General features: G+C 42.2%; 1 protein-coding gene across 5 annotated transcripts in view; it reads left to right on the top strand.

The window, feature by feature from the left end:
- The window catches only part of LOC126203990 (2-oxoglutarate dehydrogenase complex component E1-like), a 129942-nt gene extending 117684 nt beyond the window's left edge, over positions 1-12258 (top strand). For 3 of the 5 annotated variants that reach the window (XM_049938422.1, XM_049938420.1, XM_049938421.1), the window contains 2 exons: positions 5893-6009; positions 10637-12258. In XM_049938422.1, the coding sequence (XP_049794379.1) occupies positions 5893-6009; positions 10637-10736 (217 nt within the window). In that variant the 3' untranslated portion in view covers positions 10737-12258. The remainder of the gene's footprint in view (positions 1-5892; positions 6010-10636) is intronic. The other 2 variants (XM_049938423.1, XM_049938424.1) reach the window with 1 other exon arrangement.
- Positions 12259-12261: the final 3 nt, after the last annotated feature.

The following is a 12261-nucleotide window of genomic DNA, read 5'->3' as shown; positions in this document are numbered from 1 at the left end:
GTTGTCTGGGGTAGCCTGCGCCGGCTATCTGGCACTAAGGTCCACTCCCCAATTTCTGGCTTGAAGGTCGCGAATGAAGTCCTTGTGGCCCCTGAGGCTGTCTCCAATGCCTTCGGCCGCTTTTTCGCCGAGGTTTCGAGCTCCGCTCATTACCACCCTGCCTTCCTCCCCCGCAAACAGGCCGAGGAGGCTAGGCCACGTGACTTCCGCTCCTCGAATTGTGAAAGTTATAATGCCCCATTCACCATGCGGGAACTCGAAACCGCACTTGGCCGATCACGGTCCTCCGCTCCAGGGCCTGATTCTATTCATATTCAGATGCTGAAGAACCTTTCTCCTGCGGGCAAAGGTTTTCTTCTTCGTACATACAATCGCATCTGGATTGAGGGACATGTTCCCGCATGCTGGCGCGAGTCTATTGTTGTCCCGATTCCTAAGCCGGGGAAGGACAAGCACTTGCCTTCCAGTTATCGACCTATCTCGCTTACCAGCTGTGTCTGTAAAGTGATGGAGCGAATGGTTAACTCTCGATTGGTTTGGCTGCTCGAGTCTCGACGCCTACTTACCAATGTACAATGTGGATTTCGAAGGCGCCGCTCTGCTGTCGACCATCTGGTTACCTTGTCGACCTTCATCATGAATAACTTCTTGCGGAAGCGCCCGACCGCGGCTGTGTTCTTTGATTTGGAGAAGGCTTACGACACCTGTTGGAGGGCGGGCATTCTCCGCACCATGCATACGTGGGGCTTTCGCGGTCGCCTCCCTCTTTTTATTCGTTCCTTTTTAATGGATCGCCAGTTTCGGGTACGTGTGGGTTCTGTCCTGTCCGACACCTTTCGCCAGGAGAATGGGGTACCACAGGGCTCAGTTTTGAGCGTCGCTCTCTTCGCCATCGCGATCAATCCAATAATGGATTGCCTCCCAGCTGATGTATCAGGCTCCCTTTTCGTGGACGATTTTACCATCTATTGCAGCGCGCAGTGTCCACGTGTCTTGGAGCGCTGTCTTCAGCGTTCTCTTGACCGTCTTTACTCCTGGAGTGTCGCCAATGGCTTCCGTTTTTCTGCCGAGAAGACGGTCTGTATTAACTTCTGGCGCTACAAAGAGTTTCTCCCACCGTCCTTACGACTCGGTCCCGTTGCTCTCCCACTCGTGGAGACAATCAAATTTTTAGGCCTTACCTTTGACAGGAAACTTAGCTGGTCTCCACATGTGTCATATTTGGCCGCCCGTTGTACCCGTTCTTTAAATGTCCTCCGTGTTCTCATTGGTATGTCGTGGGGAGCGGATCGAACCGTCCTACTTCGTCTATATCGGTCGATCGTCCGCTCCAAGCTGGATTATGGGAGCTTCGTATACTCCTCTGCACGGCCATCCATCTTACGCCGCCTCAACTCCATACAACATCGGGGTTTACGACTTGCGATCGGACCGTTTTATACTAGTCCCGTCGAGAGTCTTCATGCTGATGCTGGTGAATTGCCACTCACCTACCGGCGCGATATACTGCTTTGTCGGTATGCCTGTCGGCTACTGTCAATGCCCGACCATCCTTCTTATCGTTCCTTTTTTGACGACTCTCTTGACCTTCAATACGGGTTGTATGTCTCTGCCTTGCTACCCCCTGGAGTTCGCTTTCGTCGCCTCCTTCAACACCTTCATTTTTCACTCCCTGCAACCTTTCGAGTGGGCGAGAGCCGCACGCCACCTTGGCTCCAGGCTCAGGTCCGCGTTCACCTCGACCTCAGCTCGCTCCCAAAAGAGGTCACCCCCGGTTCGGTCTACCACTCCCGTTTTTTGGAACTTCGTTCGAAGTTCAACAACATGACTTTCATTTATACAGATGGCTCTAAGACCAATGACGGGGTCGGGTGTTCCTTTATTGTCGGGGCACAAAGTTTCCAATACCGGCTCCATGGCCATTGTTCGGTCTTCACAGCTGAGCTCTTTGCCCTCTACCAGGCTGTTCTGTACATCTGCCGCCACCGACATTCTGCTTATGTCATCTGCTCAGATTCCCTGAGCGCCATCCAGAGCCTCAGTGATCCGTACCCGGTTCACCCTTTCGTACACCGGATCCAACGCTCTCTTCAGCAGCTGGTGGACGTCGGTACACCGGTTAGCTTTATGTGGGTTCCTGGCCATGTCGGTATCCCTGGGAACGAAGCTGCAGATGCCGCGGCCAAGGCTGAGGTCCTCCAGCCTCGGACAGCTTCTTGTTGTGTCCCTTCGTCCGATTTTAGCAGGGTCATTTGTCGGCGCGTTGTGTCGCTGTGGCATGCCGATTGGGCTGCACTTACCGACAACAAGCTTCGGGCCTTAAAACCTCTTCCCGTGGCTTGGACGTCCTCCTCACGCCCTTCTCGGCGGGAGGAGGTCGTTTTAGCAAGGTTAAGAATTGGACACTGCCGGTTCAGCCATCGCCATCTGCTGACTGCTGCGCCGGCGCCGTTCTGCCCATGTGGGCACTTGCTGACAGTTCGTCACATTTTAATGTCCTGTCCCGATCTTAAAACACTGCGCCTCGATCTTAACCTGCCTACTACTTTAGATGCCATTTTAGCGGATGACCCACGAGCAGCTGCTCGTGTTCTTTGTTTTATCAATTTGACAAACCTCGCTAAGGACATTTGATGTTTTTTAATCCTATGCCTGTCAGTCTGTCTTTTATTGTGTTTTCCCTTTTAGTTGTTGTTGTCAACTTGTGCCTTGCGGTGCATTCTTAGAGTAGTCAGGGCGCTAATGACCATTGAAGTTGTGCGCCCGAAAACCACAAAAAAAAAAAAAAAAAAAAAAAAAGCCCCAGATCTACAATATTTCAAACCAGGGCAATGCTAGATGGTTCCACCCCCGCCCCCCCCCCCCCCCCTTACCACCACCACTAGCATTTGCAATAGTAGGACATCATAAATTAAAAATAAAGACTTTTCAAAAATATGTTCATTTTGAAGTGCACATTTTCCGATGAGTCTGATGCACAAAACAAATTACTTTGAGGAAATGTAAGACGTGTTATTTGGTCTTAAGTGTGCCAAAATGCAGTGCCACGCTTCTTCACACAGCATTCTTCTACTGCACGTCACTGTATTTCTCACTGTGGAACTCAAATGTGTATATTTGGTAATGGATCCCATCAAACTACATTCTGGACAGCGGATATTAAAATGTCCTGGGGTGCCTCTCCTGCTCCCAGTCGGCCAGCTTAGCATCCTGCCCGTTAAAAAAACTTTCTGTTCTCTGTGACATAAAATTAAATATAGGATACATAAAACTAGTAAAGACAAGAGACAAGCAAGACAGTACACATTTCTTCAATCCTTAGGTCCTAGTCTCTCTCTCTCTCTCTCTCTCTCTCTCTCTCTCTCTCTCTCTCTCTCTCGCTACAGCTTTACATGGCATGCTTGCGCTTGTGCTTTCCTCTCTGTGAAAGAATGTCTAATACTGAAAAAGCTGTTATTACAAAAAGTAACCCAAGACTAGTGTGGTTTCTCGATCTGATTACGTCTATTTTGTCACTGTCTGCTAGATTAAAAACATAGGTCTTTCTAATATTGCAGCAATTGTAACACACCAAATAAGTGAGACTGTTTTGGTTATAATGGTCATTTTTATAATACAGCAGAATATAATTCGCAAAGTACCAATATGAAATGCCTATTTGGCCTACTACAATCAAAAAGCTTTAAGTTAGGAAATAGTTTCTTATTTGATACATACACTCCAGTTTCTCAAGCATGAGATTGAAAAGTAGTAGTACTAAATTTTTGTATAAATCTGGAATCGTCATCTTCTTCCATAATTTGTATGATGTCCCCATTTCTTCTCCTTCCTCGTTCTAACACTCAATCTTCTCATCACAAGTTCTGTAACTATTCCTACCATTGTCAAAACTCATTCTCTGGTTAACTCTGCTAACCCTGCCAAAATCGCCAGTTTAATTATCCAGCGATTATTCTCTGGTTAGGTCTTATGTGTTCGTACATGTTTTCCACACTACTCCCAGAATAGAACTTAAGCGGCTGCTAGCCAGGGACTGTACAACTTGTCCTTTCTAGTGTAGCAATCTGGCCAAAGCTTTTCTGTCAAAATTTCATCTTCTTGGATACACCAAGAAGATAATACGTAATGTTTCTTACCTGTTATTTGTTAGTCTTTTATTTCCAAAAAGTGGTTCAAATGGCTCTGAGCACTATGGGACTTAACATCTATGGTCATCAGTCCCCTAGAACTTAGAACTACTTAAACCTAACTAACCTAAGGACATCACACACATCCATGCCCGAGGCAGGATTCGAACATGCGACCGTAGCGGTCACGTGGTTCCAGACTGAAGCGCCTAGAACCGCACGGCCACATCGGCCGGCCTTTTATTTCCACTCTGGTAGTCTGAATCTATGGACTTTGCTAGTAATTATAACAATGCTGATCATTCGCAAACCCAATCAATCACATAAACAAACAGCAGTTGGCATTCACCCATTCGGCTTTATTCCGCTCAGCTCGTATAGCCCCATCTCCTTTTGTCTGCAGGAAAGTGTATTTCTAGATGCGACAAGGATTCCCCTGGCAAACACATCACGTTCACTATGCACACATTCAAAAATCAACTTGTGATTTATTCAGAAATCAACTTCGAATGTGTTCAGAAATGTTCAAAAACCAACAGGGGTGCATTTCAAAATCATTTGAATAATCAATAGACCAATGTGTGCTAGATGCTAAGTGCTTTGTGAAACAAGGTTTTTTTCACCAAGAATATGATTTCGCCCCCATCCGCAAAATCGCCACCCAGTTCAGATACCCTGGTTTGCTGCTTACAGAGACAACAGTGACATATGTATAGCTAGAAGTGGGAGAAGGTACTACTCATAAGCGACTCAACTGTGCGTGCACATCATCCCTCTTGTAACCACTTAAATGAATCTAATGTAAACAGTTGTGATGTCATGCTCATCGGAGGTAATTTGTTGTTACAAAGCATTGCATAGTGTTCCTAAAGCCTTTGATACATTTTGCTTTTGGCAGACGCTTGTATGAGCACTGTGTTTTTTTTATGTGGCTCATTTCCTTTGCAATTTGTTTTATTCTCTTGTTCATATTTTGTTGCATTATTATTCTGCAGTAGTGGGATAAAGTAATATCGTTTGTTAGGCTATCGATTCTTACCAGTCAAAATTGCATAAAATTAAATGAATACTAAAACAATGAATAATTCCCGGAATTCTAAAAAAATTCCTGGGTTTTTCCAGCTTGCCCCAGGTCATATACACCCTGTGTAAACTTGATTAGATCAAATAGTTGATTTTTGTGTCAGATAGTTCATGTTCACTGTTTTAAATACAACTCCTGCTTTATTCTCCAGAAAATGGAGTACTCTCACAAAATCGTTTTGTTTGTTGCATGTTATGATACATATTTGTATTTTCCAAGTGCAGTCATAGATGCCCGCGCTCTCTCTCTCTCTCTCTCTCTCTCTCTCTCTCTCTCTCTCGTAGCCCTTCAGGCAGGGAGTGATGTTTGTCCCTAGTACTTGTTGCTTTGTGTGTGTGTGTGTGTGTGTGTGTGTGTGTGTGTGTGTGTGTGTGTTGTGATTTGCATGCATACAACACAAATAATGTCTTGTTCTTGTATCTTGCTACTAACTGGGAAGGCTGGTTGAAAAACACCACAACTGATTGAAGGTGAAATTAACACAAGATTAGTAACATAATCATAATTATCCATTACAAATGCAGGTGTTCATGAGAAAATAAAGCCAGCTTTCTATAGTAACTAATGTGAAATTGTTATTTTCCTTATACATTTCTGTTTGCATTTCTGTATATTACATGTGGTTGAACATTGTGAATTTGGTCATGATAGGAAAGAATTTGTGATTACTGCATTTTCCAGAACGCCTGAGGTGCAGCATGGTGGGTTGTTTAGCAGGTTCTTTGGCAGACAGTCTGAACCCGCTGAAACTGAGAGCTCGAAACTTCACCCTCCCTCTTCTGCAATCAGACAAATTAGGTGAGGGGTAGTATGGGATTTATAGCCAACAATTTGTATAATAAACTTCTGACCTGCTTCACTTATTATTAGTAACTATATTACAGAAGCTAAGTTATGGTATATTTTCAGTTCTGGTCCCCTATTAAAGCATCAGTGTAATGTAGCATCTTTTGACTGAGATCACTAAATTTGTTAAGAGTGTACAAATATTTTCTTATCTTGTGAATGGCTCATGATTGTTATGTTGTTCAACGAGTTTTTACTCATTTGGATAGTACCACTAGATGACTTTCTTCAACAATGGAAAGGTTTGTAACACTACTGACAATTTTGACATAAAAGATCTCACAACTGTCCATAAGAAAGGCTGATGCAAATTTGTAGAATCACAGCTTAAACTTACTAATGAAATTCCACAGCAGCTACATCTACCATCTACATATATATTCTGCAAACCACTGTGAAGTGCTTCGCAGAGGGTGCTTAAAATTAATGTGTTTTGGGGTTTATTCCCATTGCAGTGACATATGAAGTACAGGAAGAGTGACTGCTTAAATGTCATTGTTCACATAATAATTAGTCTAGCCTTGTTTTCAAAGTACCTTCAGAATTGATATGAGGGGCTGAAGTATCCCTAGACTCTTCACTTAATTCTGGTTCTTGAAGATATTTGAGTAGGGTTTCATAGTATAATTGGTGTGCATCTTAAAGTGTCTGCCAATGCAGGTTTTATAGTATTTCATTGATGCTCTCCTGCAAGTCACAAACCTGTGACCGTTTGTGCTGTTCTTCTTTGCACATGCTTAATACCTTCTGTTAATACTATTTGGTATGGATCCCACAAACTTGAGCAGTATTCGTAGATGGGATTCACAAATTATTTGTAAGCCGTTTCTGTTGTAGACTGATTGCATTTTTCCTGTATGCTATCAAGGAACTGAAGTCTGCTTCCTGCTTTAACAACAACGGAGCTTATATGATCATTTAATTTCATATCCTCACTGATAGTTGCACCCATGTATTTATAGGAGGTGACTGATTTCAGTTGTGACTAATTGATATTGTAGTAATAGGGTACTAATTTAATGCCTTTTATGAAGTGCAAATTTTAATTTGTACATTTAAAGCAAGCTACCAATCTTGCACCATTTTGGGATCTTATTTAAAGATCTGGTTGTATTTTAGTGCAATTCTTTTCAGGTGATACTTCATTACTGATAACTGCAGCATCTGCAGAAAGTTTGATGTTACTACTGTCTGCTTGGTCACTAATGTAAAACATGAACAGTAGGGGCCCCAATACATTCCTTGGACATGCTTGATGTTGCTTGTACATCTGTTGATGGCTCTTCATCCAAGATAACATGCTTCATGCTCCCTACCAAGAAATCCAATCCAGTCACATTAAATACTCATGTGGTACCAAGTAAAATGCATCTTGGAAATCAGAAACATTGCATCTGTGTGACTGCATTGATACATCAGTTTCAGGTTGCCCTGCGAGTAAACACTAGCTGAGTTTTGCTAGATTGATGTTTTCGGAATCTGTACTCGTTGGCATGGAGTAGTTCATTCAGGTTGATATTCTTAATAATATTCAAGCAGGGAATATGTTACAGAGTTGTACAAGAGACAGATGTTAGTGAGATTGGATGGTAATGTTTTGGATCACTTCTGCTTGCCCTCTCACAGACGGATATGTCCAGTGCTTGGTCAACTATTCAGATCTTCCTGCTTGTTTTAGCTGCCCTTCATACTTAGTAATCATTGTTGCTACCAGTGCCTCATGGTCACTGACAGAAATATTTGCCATAACCTGAAAATGTGAAACATAACTATAATAAATTACCATATTCAATAGAATACCGCTGGAGACAACTTGGACTGAACAGTAAAGAACAATGCCGAATGGAAACGGTCCCAGACTTGGATATGGGAGCTGGAGCCTTGCCTTCTGTGGATTGTGCAACGTCTAGTGCACTATCGTGGCATGCTTCATGGATTGCCTCTAAGCTTCAACCTGCCACTAACTCCTCTCATAGACTCCTAACTAAATACAAGCTCTTCCATGGTGTTGCATGACCAGCACTATTGAGAGAGAGAGAGAGAGAGAGAGAGAGAGAGAGAGAGAGAGAGAGAGAGAGAGAAATGTATTGGAAACTTGGATTAACCATCATGTTGACAAACACAGATTAACGTAGTTAATAGCTTTGAATTCAATGATACTTTCAAATAAGTGGCATGCGTTACTTAACAAGGTTTCCCTATATGTTGGTGCTGGTATTGTTTATTGCATGGATGCATGAGAATAAGGTGTTTGCCACATGCACTAAAATCCTGTAGATGAGTGTGATTAGAGTTTAAAATAATGTGCTTGAACAAAACCACACTAAAAATGCCACTTCTAAGACTTATGAGAAAAATTATAAATTAAGATGAACTACTTACTCTTCAATGCTCTTAAAACTTGCAGCTTAAAATATTCTAGATTCCAAACAAATGAATAAAATTTGCAATATGACACTTCAGTTTCTCCCAGCGTATTTGTTGGTTGAACAGTCCGGGTGTATTGTCAGTTCATAGTGCCCAAAGGGCGCAATATTTCAGCGATCAGACACGTCGCCCTCCTCAGGTGCGATGTCGAACTGAGCTCCTGAGGGCGTGCCTTGCTAATACTCTTACCTTTGTACCATACTCTGCATATTGAAGAAGCACCGAGTAAACCCTGTTTGCCCGCCCAATAAAACAGGAGCATTATTAGGAAGCATCAAAGATGATCTTGGTTTGTGGAAGGCCAGCATATACCAGATTACATGTCAGTGTGGGAAGACATGTATTGGACAGACAGTGCGAACTGTGGAAGATCATTGCTGAGAACACCAGGGGCATAGTCAACTGATGTTTTCCAACAAGGAAGTGGTTGCAGAGCACTATTTGCCCGAGAATCATGCGATGGAATATGAATGTACCAGGATCTTTGCACAGACTTCCAAAGCCTCATTAGAGGGGCCATAGAAATTCACACCAGGGACTATTGTCAACTGTGGCTGTACCGAGCGAGGTGCCGCAGTGGTTAGACACTGGACTCGCATTCGGGAGGACGACGGTTCAATCCCGCGTCCGGCCATCCTGATTTAGGTTGTCCGTGATTTCCGTAAATAGTTTCAGGCAAATGCCGGGATGGTTCCTTCGAAAGGGCACGGCTGATTTCCTTCCCCCTCCTTCCCTAACCCGATGAGACCGATGACCTCGATGTCTGGTCTCTTTCCCCAAAACAACCAACCAACCAACTGTGGCTGTAATCTTAGAAAGGTTTGGAAACCAGCACTGAGTTTATTTAAGAAGATTCTCAGCAAACAAAATGATTTGGCCACCAGGGCAGACAGAGAACGTACATCAGCAGTATCACAGACGCCGAGGCAAGCGTCTCTGTAACTGCAGACGTACAGCCGCGGCATCGATGAAGCAGCTCATGGGGGCAGGAGATATTAGTTGGCTGTGCATCCTCAGGAGCTCAGTTGGTCAGCGCAGTTGACAATGGCAACATGTCTGATCACTGAAATATTGTGCCCATTGGACACTGTGAATTGGCAGTACACCAACGTACTGTTCGACCAAAATTTTAAAAGTTGTATATCATTAGCCTTCTTATCAACTAACATATAGGGCAGACCCCCACATATTTTGGCTTCTATCCTGTTGCCAAAATATGAAATACATTCTGTTAAAATGTGGCATACAGTGCTTTGTATTTCATTTGTTTGTTAATAGGTGGAATTCAAAAAATGACATTTACTCTTTTTTCAAAGTAGGTAGAATGGTTGTTTGTTGTTTTACGGAGTAAAGGTAACCAATGACTACACAGCTGAGGTGCTGAGTCATCAGTATCTACACAACAAAGTGAGAATGTTGCTAGCGTTCAGACGAATCCTTCTTCAGAGCTTTAGATTACATGTAAAACTGCTTGGCTACATTCTCCCAGCTGATCGCAGTGTGCTGGCACTGCAGATTGACTAGGGCGAGTGGTTAGTGGACTACGTGAGATGAGAAAAGTGGCGGAAAGTAGGAGGAAAGATGGTTCATGGCTTTGAATAAGAAACATAAGGTGCACAAAACAGTAATGTGGCACCAGTGAAATAGTTCTGGTCACAGGCGGAGGAAGTTGTGCACAGCACACAGTGGCAGAGAGAAATAGACTGAGACTGGGAAATAGAACAGATAAAGGAGACTTTGGTGAGGAGAGTATTGAGTGCAGGATGAGGGAATTTTGGGTCCTGCGGCTGGGGTGGAGACCGGTGTGGCTCACTAGGCAAGAGGGGATTTTGAAGCTTTGGAAGTTTATGGGATTGAAACATGTTGCAAAAACAGTTCTGATCCTCACAATTCAGGAAACTGATATTGGAGGAAAAGAATCCAGACTGCGTGGGTTTTAGAGCAGCTATGAAATTCAAGGATATTGTGCTCAGCAACTTGCTTGAGAGAGAGAGAGAGAGAGAGAGAGAGAGAGAGAGAGAGAGAGAGAGAGAGAGAGAGTTGAGTACAACGAAATGTTCATGTGTCATTCATTTAGGGAAAGCTATGCTATTTGTATTGTTTTGTTCATTCATTTTGACAGAATAAAGTATGTTCGATGTGTCTGTTTCAGTTATGCGGGTCGGCCAACAGCTGCATCTCCAGCGACCGGTAGCAAAGTCCATCACCTTAGAGAACTTGCTGCTCTCCTTGATGAGGCAATGTCCATTTGAGCAGTGTCTTTCTAGCTCATGGTTCCAGTTCAAAACTTGTCATGTCACATTCATACATGACAGTGGCTAGAAGGCTTGTATTCCCTGTGCACAGTTTCCCAACAGAGCCTGAAGATTTCCACCAGATGCTTTAATAGCACAGAGCACTATCTCAGTAGGCAAGAACAACTGTCTTAGTTCTAGCAGTGTGCAGTTTTCAGGGCATTTTTGCCCAATAATAAACAGCTGTGTTCTGTGTTGGAACATGGTGTGTGCTGACTTTCAGGCAGCTTAGTATTCAGTACAATAATGTTCATGTGAAAGCCATGAAATTTCCATCGCAGAGTGGTTGTGTCACTTAAAATAGAAATTGGTATGAAGATTGTATTTGCTATCCTTTTGTATATGTGAGAATTTAATTTTCTTATGGACTTTACATTTTGTGCAAAAGTAATGTATACTGAGAAATAGGTCATCAAATATTTGTTTTGCTTTTTATCTGCATTAGATGTTTGTTTTAATTGTCTATTAATCAGTATTTTAGGACATATGTGGAACATTTAGCTTTTACTTACATCATAGTGACACTGCTGCTTTCTGATGTTTTTACATATCAATATCAGCAATGCAAATATCAACCTTTGGGATTGAGGGTCTGCTTGTAACGATAGCAAGATTTTTTTTTTTTTTTCTCTGATCTGTATTAATTGTCCAACAAGTAATTTATGTCCAGTTTTGAGTGTTGAATGTTAAAGCTACTTATTTAGCAATATTAACTTACTTTTGTTCCATTTAGTCTGTATTTTATAGGCTCTGGTGAGGTTTACTTAATGTAGGATTTCCAAAGGTACTGTTCATTTGTAAATGAACATTAAATTCCTTCATGATGTGTGTGAAATATTGATATGTATGGATTTCATATTTTTCTCATACAGTTGTTATAACATTGCTTTTGGGAGGCATGTATTGATATGAAATGAAATGTCAGTGCACTGCACACTGCAACTTAAGTGTATTTTATTTTACATTTGTAACTAATGTACATACATCTGTAGAGAAGTAATTTGCCAAAGCTGATCTGTTAAAAGTTCTGGAATACTCATTGCATATATCTGGACTGTTAATGTAAAACTTTGGATTGGAGCCCATGGTTTCAAATGCTTTTTTTTTCTGTTCAAACAAACTGGTGTTAATTATTGAATATTGTTAGAAACTAACATCAATACACACATGCTGTTGAGTATTTCTTTTATCAGAGACAGTAGATTCAATTCTGAGCAAATTGTGTGATGTAACATGGGCTATGTTATTACTTTATGAACTGCAGATCCTTTAAAAGTGACTTGTATGATATGTATCTCCTGTAGAAGACAAATCTTTATTCTGCACTTTTATGTGATTTCTTGTTGGTGAAGGACTGATATGATTGTTGATGAATATGAGCTCATGAGTAATTTATTTTTGAAAATAAATGTGTGACTGTGTTGTATAGATAATGTTGATGTATGTGTGTGTTAAAAAAAAAGTGCAGTAACCTGAAGAACTT

The sequence above is a fragment of the Schistocerca nitens genome, chromosome 9, assembly GCF_023898315.1.
Source record: "Schistocerca nitens isolate TAMUIC-IGC-003100 chromosome 9, iqSchNite1.1, whole genome shotgun sequence".
In the NCBI taxonomy this organism is placed as follows: Eukaryota; Metazoa; Arthropoda; class Insecta; order Orthoptera; family Acrididae; genus Schistocerca; species Schistocerca nitens.
This window is presented reverse-complemented; position numbering and strand designations above follow the sequence as displayed.